The following is a 17,583-nucleotide window of genomic DNA, read 5'->3' as shown; positions in this document are numbered from 1 at the left end:
GTCAAAAGGTATCTATTCCCAAAAGAAGAAAGGCTCGGAGAGTGGAGGACTCCACATGCAGATCTGAAAGCAATTAAAACTAGAGAGGAGGGGCACCTGGCTGGCTTAGTGGGTGGAACATGTAACTCTTGATCTTGGGGTTGTTTGAGCCCCATCTTGGATGTAGAGATTGGTTAAAAATAAAATCTTAAAAAACAAAAATAGAAAGGAGCTTTACAGTCTCCAATTTAAAATGAGTGCAAGTAGGTTACACAAAGATAGGATGGTGTTGGGGCTGCCTGAACCTTCAACATTCTGAGAAAATCTTTCTTGGAAATTGCTGAAACTAGAACTCTACTTGGTCAGAGCATGAAGATCAGTGTAAAGAAATGAAATGTTTCAAATACTAGTGTGGGAGAGGCCATGCTAGGAAAGGAAACTTATCTCAGGAAGTAACAAAAATATAGCTATACTAAGAAGCAATTGATAAAAAACAAAAGACTTTTTGGTGATGGCAAAAGGATCTTACAGCCATAGATTTAGGAAAGTTTTCCTAGCATAATTCTATTTCCAATATTCTTCTAAAAGTAAAAGAAAACACATCTTTTTCAAGCATGACAACAGAAAAGGATGAAAGAGAAGTTAAAGACAAAAATTATCTGAATAACATACCTACATAAAGAAAAAACACACCTAAAATATCCCATAGGGCACACAAAACCAAAACATTTCAAAACAAGGCAAAAGTAACAAAGAAAAGTTTACAAACTCTGAAACAATAGCCCATATTAATTTATAAAGGCTCAGAAATAGGTGAATAGGTGTTACAGAATGAATTGGTTCCCTCAAAATTCATATATTGAAGTTCTAATCCCCATTACCTCACAATGTGACAGTATTTGCAGAGAGGATCTTGAAAGAATTAATTAATTAAAATGAAGTCATATAGATGTACCTTAATCAATATGACTGGTTTCCTTATAAGAGTAAATTAGGACAAAGACCAGAGAGGCAAGACCATATGAAGACTCAGAGAGGAAAAGGCAGACATCTGTAAGCCAGGGCCTCAAAAGAAAGCGACTCTGCCAACATCTTGATTTTGGACTTTCAGCCTCCAGGATAGTGAGGAAATAAATTTCTATTGTATAAGCTGTGAAGTCTGTGGTGCTCTGTTATGGCAGCCCTAGCAACTAATATCCTAGGCAAGAATGATATAAATAATATGAGCAAACTGAGCTCAGGAGGGCACATAAAAGATACAGAATTGAAGACTTTAAAGAGAAGAAATACAGTGTGAAAATACACCACAAAAATAAGGGAAAGGAGATAAACTACACATGGTGAAAAAAAGAAAAAAAAAGTGATAGTTATAGAGAACAGGCAAAGAAGACCCAATATACATAGAATTGATGTTCTTAAAGAAGAAAACCAAAGCACTGGGAAGAAGAATAATGATAATTACAATTCAAGAAAAATTTCCTGCAATAAAAGAGACTTAAACAAATAGTAAAGAACATATCATGTATCCGGAAAAATCTGATCCCAAATAGTCTATATCAAATATCCGTGAGCTGTGGTCTGAAAGCCAAATCTAACCCACTTTCTTTTTTTGTGAATAAAGATGTATTGGGTGACGGCCCACCTACTCATTTACATACTTTCTAGGGTTGCTGCACACTACAATGACAGAGAGGAGTATTGAGACATAGACTGTATGGCCTGCAGTACATATAGTATTTACTATTTGGCCCTTTATAAAAAGGTGTGCTGACCCATGGCCTATGCCAAAATAGACTTCAGTAAAAATATTGGATTAAAATTAAAAAATCAATAAAAATAAAACAAAATAAAATAACATAAATTTATTGAACATTCTGGACAAAACACCAAGATACTTAAATAGAAACACTTTTAAGGTAAAATAATGCTCTATGCCAGTACACAAGGGAATAACATAATTGAGATATTTAAATGAAGAAAATATGAAAAGTTTAATTTTCAGCCAAATTGATCTACAAGTCTAAAGGCCATTATCACACCGGTATTAACATTGCAAGAATGCAGGAAAATCAGTTTCCAGGAGCTCTTTCTGAGATGGCTCAGAGAACAAGCTCCAGGAAACCAAGAAAAGATTGGAGAAGCTTTGGGCTAACGATATACGGTGATCATTAAGCATACTTAATCATAGCAATAAGATTAAATGATGGAAGACAAGAATGACAAAATACATGTAATTGTTATTTGCTCCGACAATGTAAATATAACTATGAAAGCGTTCAGAGAGGAACAAAGGAAGAATACAAGGAAAGCAGAACAAGTATGCTGCCTTACAGATATTACCCGGTACAAAAAGAACATTACTTTAAATTATCAGGGGAAAGGGAAAGGAGGGAAGAGTACCTCCTGGCTAGTCACAACACTGTTTCTTGTAGGAAATGAACACAAAATCTTCAAAAAGTGAGACTGTAAGTACTATAAAGGTAAACGACTCATGTAATAGATAACTTTTAGAAAAATACACAAACTTTCTGAAGAACAAAAGTATTTAAAAGAGAAAGGGGCAGAAAAAGCAAAGAAAATAGACCACATTCTAGAAGGAACACAGATGTCCATCGACAGGGGAATGGTTGAATAGATGATGATGGACCCATATGATATCATACTATGCAGCAGTAAAGAAGAATGACTGACCTCCAGCAGGTATTGTTCTGCAAGGTATACACAGTCCTACAGGATACATGTGTTCTGCTGAAATGCAGAACAGTGTGAAAAGTATGCTACTCATAAGAAAAGGTGAGAACCACAAAGATATTGGTATTGCCCATATTATAAAAGAAACAATGAAAGAATGAACACAAGATTAATAAAATGGTTACCCTCAGTTAGGATAGCCACACATCTGTTTGCCTAGAACATCTCTGATTAATGCCTTTTGGTATCAACAGAACTGAAGGAGACTGCTTTTTGAAAAGGCATCTTAATGGTACCTTTTTTTTTTTTAAGATTTTATTTATTTATTTGACAGAGAGAGAGACAGGCAGTGAGAGAGGGAACACAAGCAGGGGGAGTGGGAGAGGAAGAAGCAGGCTCATAGCAGAGGAGCCTGATGTGGGGCTCGATACCACAACACTGGGATCACGCCCTGAGCAGAAGGCAGACACTTAACGACTGAGCCACCCAGGCGCCCCAACGGTACTTATTTCTGATATATAGGTAGACCTTTGACTATCCAGAGGGAGGACAAATAATGAGAAATGTTAACTCTTAAACATGAAGTGTAAAATATTACTATCTGCATTTTTGACAAAGAAAAGTTTGCGTATTATTTTTTTATGTCTAAAATTATATCTAGGTATTTTACTCAAAATAAATGGAATTCCTAATGCAATCATACACACTGTGACAATGCAATCCTGAACAATAAAAATCAATGATTACTTTTTTATGGTAATTATGCAATCATTTTCTTTTTTGAAAATAGATGATCTTACTGAAGTAGAGTTAACATATAATGTTATATTAGTTTCAGATACATATTGATTTGACAATTCTACAGGTTTTGCTATGCTCATCGTAAGTGTAAATATATGTTTATCTGTGAAACTGTTTGTCCTCCTAATTATTACTTAATTTTTAAAAACCTTATTCTTTCTCTGTATTGGCCTTCTCATCTATAATATGACAATACAAAAGTATCTCTTTTTTAAAATTGTTCTAGGATAGGCAGAAGACATAAATAGACACTTTTCCAAAGAAGACAACCAGATGGCTCACAGATACATGAAAAGATGCTCAACATCACTCATCATGAGGGAAATACAAATCAAAACCATGATGAGATACCACCTCACACTCGTCAGAATGGCTAAAATTAACAACATTAAAAACAGAAGAAATAACAGGTGTTGGTGAGGATGCAGAGAAAGGGGAACCCTCATCGACTAATGAGTGGATAAAGAAGAGGTGGTATATATACACAATGGAATATTACTCAGCCATCATAAAAATGAAATCTTGCCATTCACAATGATGTGGATAGAGCTAGAGCGTATTATGCTAAGTGAAATAGTCAGAGAAAAATGCCATATGAATCACCCATATGTGGAATTTAAGAAAGCAAACAGATGAACACATGGGAAGGGGGGGTAAAAGGAGAGCAGGAAACAAATCATAAGAGACTCTTAACAATAGAAAACAAACTGAGGGCTGACAGAAGGAGGTGGGTGTGGGATAGGATAGATGGGGGATGGGTATTAAAGAAGACACTTGTTGGGGCACCTGGGTGGCTCAGTTGGTTAAGCATCTGACTCTTTTTTTTTTTTTTTAAAGATTTTATTTATTTATGTGACAGGGAGACAGCCAGCGAGAGAGGGAACACAAGCAGGGGGAGAGGGAGAGGAAGAAGCAGGCTCCCAGCCGAGGAGCCCGATGTGGGACTCGATCCCGGTACACCAGGATCACGCCCTGAGCCGAAGGCAGACGCTTAACGACTGCGCTACCCAGGCGCCCCTAAGCATCTGACTCTTGATTTCGGCTCAGGTCATGATCTCAGGGTCATGGGATTGAGCCCCATGTCAGGCTCCAGGCACTGCACAGAGTCTGCTTGTCCCTCTCCCTCTGCTCCTCCCCCTGCTTGCTCTCTCTCTCAAATAAATAAATTAATTAAATCTTTAAAGAAAAAAAGATACAGAGGGCACTTGTGATGAGCACTGGGTGTTGTATGTAAGCGATGAATCACTGAATTCTACTCCAGAAAACAATATTACAGGGTCACCTGGGTGGCTCAGACGGTTAAGTGTCAGCCTTCGGCTCAGGTCGTGATCTCCAGGTCCTGTGATCCAGCCCCACTTTTGGCTCCTAGCTCAGCGGGGAGTCTACTTCTCCTTCTGCCTCTCTCCCCTTCTCCTGCTCTCTCTCTCTCTCTAATGAGCAAATTAAATCTTAAAAAAAGAAAAGAAAGAAAAAAGAAAGAGGGGTGCCTGGATGGCTCAGTCAGTGAAGCATCTGTCTTCAGCTCAGGTCATGAGTCCCAGGGTCCTGGGCTAGAGTCCCAGGTCAGGCTCCCTGCTCAGCTGGGAGTCTGCTTCTGCCTCTCCTCCTACCTGCCGCTATGCCTGCCTGTGCACTCTCTCTCTCTCTCTGTCAAATAAATAAATATATATTTTAAAAGATAAAGAAACTGTTATTGCATTGTATGTTTACATTAAAATTAAAATTTGAATTAAAAAATAAAATAAAATTGTCCCAGGATTAAATAGACAAATATAAGTAAAAATTAAATATGTGAGATAGTTCTTAGCACATAGTAAATATATTTAAGTGTTAGCCGCTATTATTCTTGTAGTTGTCATCATTATTGACTTTTTAAAAGATTATACTCTCTTCTGATAACTATATTTTAGGAGGGCTGTGTGTGTGTGTCTACATACAGTTCTATATATGTCTGTTTTCTATTAGTTTCCTGGAAGAAACCACAATAACACAGAGAGAAGGGAGCATAATGTTGGAGCAGAGATAAGAAAAGGGATCAGATGTGACCTATTCCTCCAAATACCTTTAGGGTTTTATTTTATTTTTATTTGGGCTGAATTACTCTGCATTTGGGGATGCATCCTTTTGGAGAATACTGTGTCCCACACTTTTCCCTAGTCAGGAGAGGACAATAGACCCTCTAGGGAGGACAACTCTAGTGTGCAGACAATAAGGTTTTCCTAAAGAGGATAGAGGCTTTCAGCCTGTGAAGTATGAAAGAAGGGGCAGTCTTTAAGGTAGGATAGAGAGGGAAAGGAGGCTGACTTACAGACTTAAGACATGACCAAGAATTGGGGTTCTGCCAGGTGGGTAATGCCAGTGAGAATTTCCTCCTTTGATTTTCCTCTGGACTCAGTGAATAGGCATATTTGCCATCCTGATTGCAGTGTGTCAAGTCCCATTAGATGCCCTAAACCTTTAGAGTCTTCTGCTGCACTTCGCCAGCCTCGGGTCAGGTTATCAGAATAACAGGCCTGGGCAGGAAGAGAAAGGGCAGCCTTTTCCCATGAGGTCAGGACAGCAAGCACAACACTGAGGGGCCGGTGAGCAAAGAAGCTCAATCACAGCTGGTTAAAATGTATCTGGGGAGAATGAGAAACAAGCACCTCTTCTCTAAAGTAAATTAAAAGAAAAAGAGCCTTGAAGGACAGAAGGAGGACCCTTGAGAGCATAAGCTTATTTTTAATACTCAGAAATCCAGACATCCCCTGAAGTATCCATAGGTCCCTCTAATGATCAATTTCAATTCCAATCAGCAAGCATTTACTGAGAAACTAACGTTTGACGGACACTGCTCTGAACTCAACCTCTACACACTGGACATGCGGAAACAAGTAATGCATAGGCTGTGCCTTCAAAGGTTCATCATTGTGTGTGGAGAGAGATTTTAGAAAAATAGCTAAAATACAGCACGATTATCATAGGAGAGGCAGCAATTCTCTATCACTTGTAATTGGATCAATTTGTTGGCTCAAAATGTCAGACAATTCTCCATATTGATTGCCTTAGAGGGGACTGGTGCCTTTAATGATTTCCACCCAAAGATGTCCAAGGCTGCAAGCATCTTATAAAACCCTGGGCTCAGGAAGTTCTTTTGGGTGTTGACTCCTACACTGTGCTCCATATTTTCTACTTTTCTGACCTCTAAAGTCTCCCTCCTTTGGCCTTCCCATCTAGATTCTTCTCCTTGGCCTAAACCTTTCTCAGTGGTGCCACATTTGGATATTTTGAGGTAGCTTAAAAAGGAAGACACTCAGACGGATCTGGAGTCACCTATACAAGGTGCCTATCTTGCAAAGGACAAGTCTGCAGTCAGCGGATAATTTAGACAAAGGATATCCCTTTTCTCTTTGTTCCACCAGATGGTGGTTTTATCACTCGCAACCAGTCTGCATTCTCCATGGCATCTCCTATTTTCTTGTATCTCAGGCTCTCTTCAGTGACTGTGGTGTAATTACACAGAGCTGGAGTCCTTTTATTTTATCATATTTGCTACAAAGGCCTTATCTTCTGACACTGAGAAGGATACAATGGTCTGAACTATGTTTCTAATGCCAAAGCCCTGGATATTCTGTCCCTCCCAGAATGGTACTCTCCAATATTTCATGACTACCGTGTATCCAAAATTTACATGATCAAAGAATGTTTTCCAAAGACAAAGAAGTTATAAAAGAAGATGAAGTTCCCATGTTCAGGCCCCTATTCCTCTTCCTGACAGTGACCCCAATACTAAGTACTGAGAGCAAAATAGAGAGGTCTGAAATGCTGCAGATTATTATCTGCAACGTACAGGATAGCTTCCCACAACAAATAATTAGCAACCTGAAATGTCAACAGTGCCAAAGTTGAGAAACCCTGAGTTAGAATGCAACTTAGATGTTGCAACAAAAAGACCCCAAAATGAAACGATTCCAACAAGATGAGAATGTACTTGTTTGTTCTGGGGTGAGGAGGACAGAACTGCCACAAGACCCAGGCTCCTTCCATATTGTTGCTCTGCACTCCTCTATGGTGTCATCCTTGCCAAATGGTTGAAGCTGCCTTTGTGACTTCCCCTGAACATTCTGACCCATGTGTACTGCTTTGCTAGGGCTGCCCTAACAAAACACCACAGACGGGGTGGCTACCCAGAAATTTGTTTTCTCACAGTGGAGATCAGGGTGCTGACAGGGTTGTTTTTTCTTAAGGCCTCTCTCATCAGCTTGCGGGTGGCTGCCTTCTCACTGCGTATTGACATAAACTTTCCTCTGTGTGCCCATATTGTTGGTATCCCTTCTTCTTATAAGGACACTAGTCATATTGGATGGGGGCCCCAATCTTATGATCTCATTTAACCCTAATCACCTCTTTAAAGGCCTTCTCTTCAAATACAGTCACAGTGGGGTTAGAGCTTCAACATACGAATTTTGAGGACACACAATTCAGTCCACAACATAATGGGAAAGGAAGAGAAGTTAGAGGACAACCAATTGTATTTTTTAGGGATTTTTCCTAAAAGTTACATAAATTGTTCTCTTGCAAATCACTGGCCCAAAACTTTGTCACATGCCCAGCCCAACCGCAAAATAGGCTGGGAAATCTATTCTCTAGCTTGGTAGCCATGAGCGCAGATAAATCTCAGATGGTGATGTTATTTTACGGAAAATTATTAGAGAAAGAGATAGAATTTTAGAAACTGGAAAATGACAACCTGTTCTAATTTTGATTTAGTGTTTCCCCAATATATTGCCTCTTGGATTCATCCCAACTACCAGGGCCCATGAGATAAGGAAACCAATTCCTACACAGAACCCCAATACTGTAGATACCACACCCATTCCCTCATCTTCTTTTATTTAAAAAAGAGTCACAAAACAGCAGCCACAAGAAAATACTTTGTATTTCCTCAGTGGCAGTTTTGAGTCCAGGCAAATTTACTCCCACCCTGAGTCATACCATGTGTCTCTTATTTTGTCTTTAAAAAAGTAGCAAGAAAGGCTCTGTGGCCAGGGAACTAGAAGAGGAAATGCCTATGCTGTTGGCCTTTAAATTAACTTCCTTTTCTGCCAGTGAACACCTGGACCTCTGCCTTAATGACTGAGGTTGAGAAGTGGTTCTTAAAGGCATACAATTTGGAGCATATCCTGGATAAGATCATCTATTAATAACATATTAACAACTATCATAGCTAATATGTATTTTAAGAATGACCTAGTAAAATTGTAATACACTTTAACATATATTCACTCAGTTAATATATTAACATTGAACAGTTGTGATTCTAATGTTAAATTTTCAAGCAGTTTATACTGCTAATGGCTAAAACCAGGCTATTGCCTGAGTCGTTTGTGGAACTTCAATAACAGTCTATATATTTACGTGAAATGCCATTAAGCCTGAATGGGAGTTATGGATTAATTATTGAGCTGAAAGAAGGTGACCCTTCACAATGCCGATGAGCATCGGTCTAAGAGAGCCACTCACCGTTCTTCTTGTAGAACATAATTTCTCCTTTGAATTCTGTTTTCTCCTCCAGTGACTTTTCTATTTGAAGCATCAGCTGCTCATTGGTTTCAACTCCAAATAAGAATTTGCAGCTGCAACTCTTCTGCATGACTTCAGTCCGGGCGAATCCAGCGAGCTCACAGAAGCCATCCGAACAGTAGACTATGGGGAACCCCTTAGCCACCTGGGCATTCGCAAGGATGAAGTTGCTATCTGTAAAACGATAAGAAGACACTCAGCCACTGCACGAGCATGAGGAACTCTTTTTTTAAAATCACAGTTTCAGTAACAAATTTATGAGCGTGCGTATTTAGCTAACAGTACATGTCCTGATGTGATAGGGTGGGAAAGAGACACTCCAAAACACTGACCAGCAGAAGTATGTATTAAGCTCTGACTTTGGCTTGCATTTTGAAACACACGACAGAGGGAATACAGTATTCCTTGGTCTCCTTCGAGGCCCTTACTATGCAGTTGGCAATCAGGTAGGGAACTTTTGGGCATGGCTTCGGGCTTAAACCCTGAATCTGCCACTTGATATATACATAAACTTGAACAAGTTATTCACACACTAAACTTCAGTTTCCTTAGGTTTGATATCCCTAAATGCAGACCCTGACGAGGATTCCCGTGGAAGTCATTCACTTGGCGGGAGATTTCAGGAAGTAAGCAAGTGGGGAATTGAGAAAGGGCAGGAAGGAAGGTAATAAAGAGTAGGAGAAAGGGTTTCACTGCCGGGGCAGCTGAGGTTGTATAGGGACCCTAGAAGTAATCAAGGACCACAACTTGGAATTTTCCCACTAAGGGGAGAGAAAGGTATGTTGCAGGAATTAATGAGAAGTGTACATAACATGCTTAGTGAAGTCTCTGGCACAAATAAGTATTCAATAAAAATTGTTGAGTGTTATTCACATCCTTTTGGTTATTATTTTGTTTTTTTAAAGATTTTATTATTTATTTATTTATTTATTTATTTGAGAGAGAAAGGCAGAGATAGTGAGAGAGAACAAGAGCAGGGAGGAGAGGGAGAAGCAGACTCCCTGCCGACATGGGGCTGATCCCAGGACCCTGAGATGATGATCTGAGCCGAAGGCAGAGGCTTAACTGACTTAGCCACCCAGGCACCCCTTTGGTTATTATGTTAACAAATAAGAATCAGAGGACAATCAAAAATAGCAGAGTATTAAGTGCTTAGAGAGAACTCCTGGGGGACAGTGTGAGAGGCAATATTCAGGGAAGGTTCCCTGCCAGGGGAATTTCTTTTGAGACTAATTTTGAGGTTTGGATATGATATTTATAAGCAAAACGACACATATTGGAGATGGGCTGTAAGAAAAGCCATTTATAAAATCTGCTGGTAGGTGACTTTAGGTTCAGAATGAGTTAGAGGCTATTGTTAAATCATTCATTCATTCTGTCATGAAACAAATATTGGACAGTGTATCAGATAATATTAGAGGTTGGGATTTTTAAAATAACACAAGTAAAAATGGAAAGAACTACAGTATAAGTTGTTAAATGAAAAAAAAATCAAGATTCAATATAATATGTTATTAGATGAACTATTGGTCTGAAAATCTATAAACATATATAAACATGTATATGTATATCTAAATATGAAATTCTTGTGTGTACCTAAAAATAAGTGGAATAACTTGGCAACTGTAGATCCCTTTAGAGAGAGCAACTTTGGGCAAAGGCGGTAGGCACACTTATTTTTACCATACACCTACTATACCCTTTGAATGTTACATCATACATATGCTTTATATATTGCCTATTCAAAAAAAACAGTATGTTTAAAAAAGATTTGCAGCAGATAGCCTATTTTACATGTCATGAGAAAGGAAGAATTCTAGCTACTTCTCAATGGCCAGTAGGACAAGCACTGAAGATCTCTTCCATGGGCTTCCTCATGGCTTTTTAAGATTTTTTTTTTTTTTAATTTATTTATTCGACAGAGATAGAGACAGCCAGCGAGAGAGGGAACACAAGCAGGGGGAGTGGGAGAGGAAGAAGCAGGCTCACAGCGGAGGAGCCTGATGTGGGGCTCGATCCCACAACGCCAGGATCACGCCCTGAGCCGAAGGCAGACGCCTAACCGCCGTGCCACCCAGGCGCCCCCCTCATGGCTTTTTAAAACATCTGTTTCATGTTTCCATAGTCGACTATCAGCTGGCAAAACCAAATCTGCTCCATCCAGCTTTGCTCCAACCAGCTCGTAAGCCCAGAATGCCGATGCGAGTGCTAACATCTACATCCTGCCTGAACTGGCCTGGCTCATCCACCCTCCCAGGCACCCTCTCCCTGTGGAGAAAAACCAGAGCTAAAGCCCTACACTGGGAAGCCTTCAATGGCATGTTATTTTGAAGCCATGGGAGTGAATTAAATTATCCGAGATAATATTTAATTCTGCCACACTTAGCAGAAGTATTTGTTGACTGTGGACTACATGTTGGACTTCGTTCCAGGTGTAGAGACAAAAAGTTTACTGGATGCATCGCTGCCCTTGAAGATCAGGAATGAGCCTGCATGAGTTCCCAGCGAGGTCCAGACGTGGGCACCCTCCTGCTGGGTGATGGTCTTCAGCACAGCTGTGGGTCACTCTAACCGTAGTGTCTCTTCCTCTCCCCATTCTAAAACTTTGGCTGAGAGATTGCTTAGAAAATGTAAATACAAAGCATCAGCAAAGTACTCAGACATCCTGAAAGAGCTTTAAATGCATTTTCAGAAACCATTTCTCAGTCGACTGCTGGCATGTTTATTGACTTTCTACTATATGCCCAGTGACTTGATTCTACCATATGGCAAGTCCTAGGGTGAGGTGACAGTGGGTGTTAAAAGATGAAGAAGGTATAGTCTCTAGCTCTAGATTACTACAATTTAATTAAAGAAATGCATGAATATCAATAACACTAAAACACAGCTTACGATAAGTACCAAATCAATGGTACACAGATAATACATACTACCAGAGGTGAGAGATTCAAGATTCTAAGATTTGAAAATAGTGAGCTTGGAGTAAGACAGAAATAGGTGGAGCTGATTTATCAAAAAGTCCTGGAAGGTCAGAAGCAGATGCCTGGATGGAATGGGCTCGGGATGGAGAAACAGTCATTGAAGACAGAGAATAAACGACACTACATTTTGTCCTAAGGTCCAGTTTCCCCGTTATTTAAAGGGCTACAATAGTTTTCTTTTGTTAGTATTTATCTGCTATACCCTTTCTCATCTTGTTACTTTCACTCCTTCTAGGGACCTACTTTAGTTCATGTCTTGCACAGAGCATGTATTTAAATTTTAAAAAGTATAATATGAAGGGGCGCCTGGGTGGCTTAGTCCGTTAACTGTCAAACTCTTGATTTCAGCTCAGGTCATGATCTCAGGGTCACGAGCGCATGGCACTCTGCCCTGGGCATGGAGCCTGCTTGGGATGTTCTCTCTCCCTCTCCTGCTATCCCCCACCTTCAAAAAAAAAAAAAAAGAAAGTACAGTATGAAGATACTTCGACCAACCCAATATCAATAAATTTACTTGTTATCATTTTTACCAACTTACTTTGGGCTTTTCTTCCCTGTATATTTCGCATTTTCCATTCTTACAGATGAAGAAATATAACTTAATTAAAAAATTGTACGATATGTAACCTCATCAATAAACATCCACCATAAATCATATATCCAACAAAACCCCCTGTGTGCGCCACAGAGACTGTATTTCCCTCCTCCCCCAAAGAAGAAACCCAAAACTTGAGTTTTTGTAATAACCATTCCCATTCATATAGTTTGTACCCTTATATATGTATCCTCACACAGCATATCGCCTATTTTTTCCCTGATTTTATGGCATATATTATAGTATTTCCTTCTACATATGTCTTAGTGACTTGGTTCTTTTATTAATTTCCTTAACACCCTTATAATTGTTTACATAAGAGACCAGCTCTTCCAGAGCTACAATAAGCACTTGAAAAAAGCTGCTAAAGGATTCACCAGATTGCCTGAACTGTGTGTTTCAATTAAGGATTATAGTGTGTTTGGGGTATTTAATTCTTCCTGCAAATATACTGCAAAAACAAAGCAAAAAAAAAAAAAAAAAGTCATGTATTTGGCCTTTCTGTTTATATTTAGCACTTGTCCTCGATATGTAATTGCATTTCAATTCCAAAGAGAATTTAGTGGCAGTCGACGCCTCATACGCTTAGTGTGTACTAGCTACATGAATAGTCCTTCTGTTTGGGAAAGAGTAGCTCCTCTTGCCCAGCTATCTACTTGGAAACATATGCTTTTCTGAATACCAGTCCTGGAATCTCCAAAGAAACATGACATTTACTTTAGAATTATGTAAAACAAAGCCATTGCCATAATGATTATGAACCCATCATGGCTATATCACTATCCATACACATGCTAAGAGTATTTAACCTTTTAAGGAATCAATTATGCATATGTGATATGCATCTAAATGCCACACAGCTTTTCCCTGCATGTTTCTAGGTCATCCTTTTGTGCAAATTCAGCTCTGAAGTGCCAGTAAACAGTAGGATCTAAATGTGTTTACACGTTAGGCAGTTCATTCTTTCTCTAAATGCTTCCTTAGCAAAAGGCTTGTGTAGATCGTCAGAGGGAATCTCAGGGTTGGGAGAGAGCCAGATCCTTTGGTCCAACTTCCCAAAACATAGCACCATTTTCCTATTCAAATGGAGATGTACTATTCATTGTCAACTTCCCAAGCTCTATGGGAATGGTGGAAGAAATGGAAAGGTATCGAAGAAAAAAGAGGAGGCAAACGTCAAACCACTACTAACTCCTTTCATCTTTGTACGTGCGCCCCCTTTTTCCTGAGAACACTGAGGCCTGGAGAACTTTAGTTTCTGACCAAAGGTGTGAAGCTAGGGATTAAAATCCGTTCTCTGTTTACTATATCCTGCATTCTTTCCGCAAAGAAGTGATTTGTTCTCTACTTCCAGCAGGAATGGGTTCATTCTAGAAAAATAATTCTATAAAATAGGTTAAAACTCATTCTAGAAAATGGGCTATTCTAAAAAATTGTTACCTCTTCTGCTCTATGAACAGCCCAAATCAATAGTTTTTTTTCCTTTACAGAGATCAAGTTCAGCTTTAAAAAAAAGTTCATTGATGACATCTCCCAAACCAGCCGGCATCTATCAACAACCTCTCTGTCACCTCATTTCCTCCAGAAAGTCAGTATCTCAAAAATACGACAGCAACTTTCTCGGTTCCAAAATATTTTGCACAGGCTCACTCCAGAGGCAAAGAATTGTAGCTGCATTTCAACAGATCAGGTTTCTGATCTCCTCATGCCCTTTCAGTGTAGATCAGAGTACTTCCAAAACTCTTGCATTAAAATATCCCTCCACTGGCTGAAACCATAAATTTGTATTCCAAGGGACTTGGGGGCATAGATCAAAGTTCAATATTGTTTTTGAAATCTGATGTTTAATAAAATCTATCAAAATTTTGTGTTCTACTGTGTTGTATATTCGTGTTTGAATGTTTTTGATTTGTTTTAATATGGGCCTGCCAAATCTTTAACTCAGTTGAAACTTCAGGAAGGCGTGCTGTTTGTTTTCTATGACTCTGCATACCATTTAGGACACCTCGACAGAATCTATGCTTGAGAATCATGACTCAAGGTAGACTGATCTGGGAAACAAAGGCAAAAGAAAAAAATTAAATTTCCTTACTGCCTACAGCCTACTGACAAGTCCTTGAAACAGGTAGAGTGACCTTCCTCTGAAGCAGGAGAGCGAGGTTCTTGTCTCACCGAGTCAAAGAATGAATCTCGTGGACAAAGGAGAGTGAATAAAGTGGTAGAGTTTTATTAAGTGAAGATACAGAAAAAGCTCTCAGGAGTGAAGGGGGTCCCAACAGGGTTGCCAGCGTGGGCCTCCACTGACAGTCTTTTATTTAGAACTGATCAGGGAGCTTATGGCTTTATCATTCTTGTGATGTCTTGGCTTGAGTAAGGACTGATGAGAACATCTTTAATGGCTTACTTCTTTTTAGGGTCTGGTTATTCTTTGTTGGTCACAGGCGACTGTCATAAAAAAGACACTCCTCCACACATGCCTAGGGCAGGGGGTCTGGTTTGTTCCTTTATCTCTGGTTTCCTTTCACCTCCACGATTTGGGGATTTCTGTGAACCTGATCCTGTAGCCCCCTACCTATCTCTCCCTACCTAGACCCGCCTGTCCCTTAGTCACCTCTGGGAGTTCAGCTGCCTCAATGTTAATACTTGCTAAGAGCAAAAGGCAATCTTAACATTATCCCTGAGGTCCAGGATCCTGTAAGTCTTCTGTAACACATAGAATTTCCTTTGAAAACTTCCTTTATCCCTACCACCCCCCCACCCCCCCACCCCCCACCCCCCACCAAGATATGTTAGTAATCATTCTCCAAGCTTATGGCCCACTGATATACATCTGAAGGGTCTCATGACTGAGTTTTTACTAAAGAGTAATAAAACAACATTTTCCTAACAATAGCTAGCCCCCTCAGGGTCCTGGAAACGTTGTTTCCAAAATACCTTGGGAGGTTTGTGCTATCCCTAACACCCTCCCAACTTGAAAGTATATAACCAGTCACCCATCACAACCTCAGTGCAGCTCTTTCTGCCCAAGGGTCCTGTCCCAGTGCTTTAAAAAAACCATCTTTTTGCACTGAAGACATCTCAAGAATTCTTTATTGACCATTTGTTCCAAACCCCAACATTTCTACATCATGGACTAGGGTGTGCTCAAAAGAATAGGTAGATCCAAATTAATCTGTCCCAGAGGCCACGAATACTTCAAGACAACCATCTCAGTATCTGCTCTAAAAATTCTCCATTATGGCAGATTCCTGGAATTGTTCAAACCAAAGAAGTCAGTGATACTTGGCATCAAGGAGGAACCTGTATCCCTTTGATTCTTTCTGCCAATGACACAGAAATAGAAACTTTGATGGTCCAAATCTATTTCTGAAACGTGCTTCTGGTATTGCTTCTCTTTTAAAACCAAACCTTGTGTCATGCTAGCAAGTACTCTATGAACACACTCTGCGGACAAAGTAGATGGGCAAATGTGAGTCCTCTAGCGCTCACATTCTTGCAGAGAACAAGAAACAAACACGAACTTTTAATCTTTGAGGAGTTGCCCCATGCTTTCTGAATGACATTTACATACAGGTCCAAGAAGGACAAAATCTGTACCCCTCACGATACTGATCACGGTCATCTCGAGAGAATACTTTATTCAGGCGGAGAGAATATGAATGTCTCTGACTTCAAAATATTTAAGCCATCTTTGCACTTTTTATTGATTTCAGGGAGCTTAATTGTATCATTTCCAAGTATGATGGCATCTTTATTAGATTGATGGTACCAGCTGCAAGCTAAAATCCGCAGTGTGCCTTGTACCCAAATTCAGGAAGTTGCTTATATCGAGGACTTTTCTAACCTTGTTAAAAAAAAAAAGCAGATGAAAAATTTGCAAAGAGGGATTCTCGTGGTCCTTGAGATTTATGTATCACCTAGTAGCATGCTTCAAATGGTCATATTGGTAGCTTTCATCATTTATTTATGGTTTGATTTTTTTAAACACTGTATGAATTATCAGTCCAGACAGACAAAAATGAGAAGAACACGGTCACAAAGCAAAGTCAAAGCTGGAATTCTAGTGCCGAAGCTGTAGTAGGAGCTGAGTAGGGAACAGAAGGCAAGTTGAGGACAAAGCAGAAACTGACACCCCGCAACCCCCCCCCCATGGGATGTACGTGACATTCCTCAGGCACTCCTGGTTGCCCTAAAGGACAAAGAAATAGTTAATACCACAATCCTGCAAGACTTAAGTCTCCCTCAGTTTACAAATGTTTTAGCAGTTTACAAGAAAGAAGCATTTCTATCAATAACCTGTCTTCTGGAAGGGAATGTTAGATACAATTAAATGTCCTTATAATCTGCAGCCTCCAGGAAGTTCCCAACCATCTTAATGTTAATGCCTTACTACAGGGAAAAACAACCTTAACTTGACAATGGCAAGGCCTCCAGTATCCTGTGAGTCTTCTTTAACATATTAAAGTATTATCTCAACCTCCCTTTTTTCCTTACCTCCTCCAACCCCATGGTATATACTCAGCCACCCCTCACAACCCCGGGGCAGCCGCTCTTTCTGCCCACGGGTCCTGTCCCCGTGCTTTAATAAACCACCAATTTTACACCAAAGACGCCTCAAGAATTCTTTCTTGGTCGCCCGCTCCGGACTCCACCCCACTGAACCTCACGTACATTCCACAACCTCATCAGAAGGCAGTAAGCTGTATCTGTCTATGAGAATATCTTGCTCTTTTCAGCCCAGTAAACAAACACACAGACAAATCTAAACAAATGTGCTTCTCCATCTTGCCACTGGCAGTGTAGTCCTAGGCCAGCAACATCAGCCTCAGCTGGAACTTCTTGGAAATGCGGACTCTCAAACCTCACCCCGGAACCCCTAAATCACAATATATTTTAGTAAGATTCATATGCACATGAATGGTTGAGAAACTCCTTTAGAATATCACTGGTGAGGTATACAAGATCCTAGTGACA

At 39.8% G+C, this 17,583-nt stretch overlaps 1 protein-coding gene across 1 annotated transcript in view; it reads right to left on the bottom strand.

The window, feature by feature from the left end:
• The window catches only part of KCNH8 (potassium voltage-gated channel subfamily H member 8), a 360,674-nt gene that overhangs the window by 230,334 nt on the left and 112,757 nt on the right, over positions 1–17,583 (bottom strand). Inside the window, exon 2 of the mRNA XM_008709154.2 lies at positions 8,974–9,207. Within this exon, the coding sequence (XP_008707376.2) occupies positions 8,974–9,207 (234 nt within the window). The remainder of the gene's footprint in view (positions 1–8,973; positions 9,208–17,583) is intronic.

The sequence above is a fragment of the Ursus maritimus genome, unplaced genomic scaffold (assembly GCF_017311325.1).
Source record: "Ursus maritimus isolate PB19 unplaced genomic scaffold, ASM1731132v1 scaffold_20, whole genome shotgun sequence".
Classification (NCBI taxonomy): Eukaryota; Metazoa; Chordata; class Mammalia; order Carnivora; family Ursidae; genus Ursus; species Ursus maritimus.
Note: the sequence above shows the minus strand (reverse complement) of the source record. Positions and strands in the feature narration are given on the sequence as shown.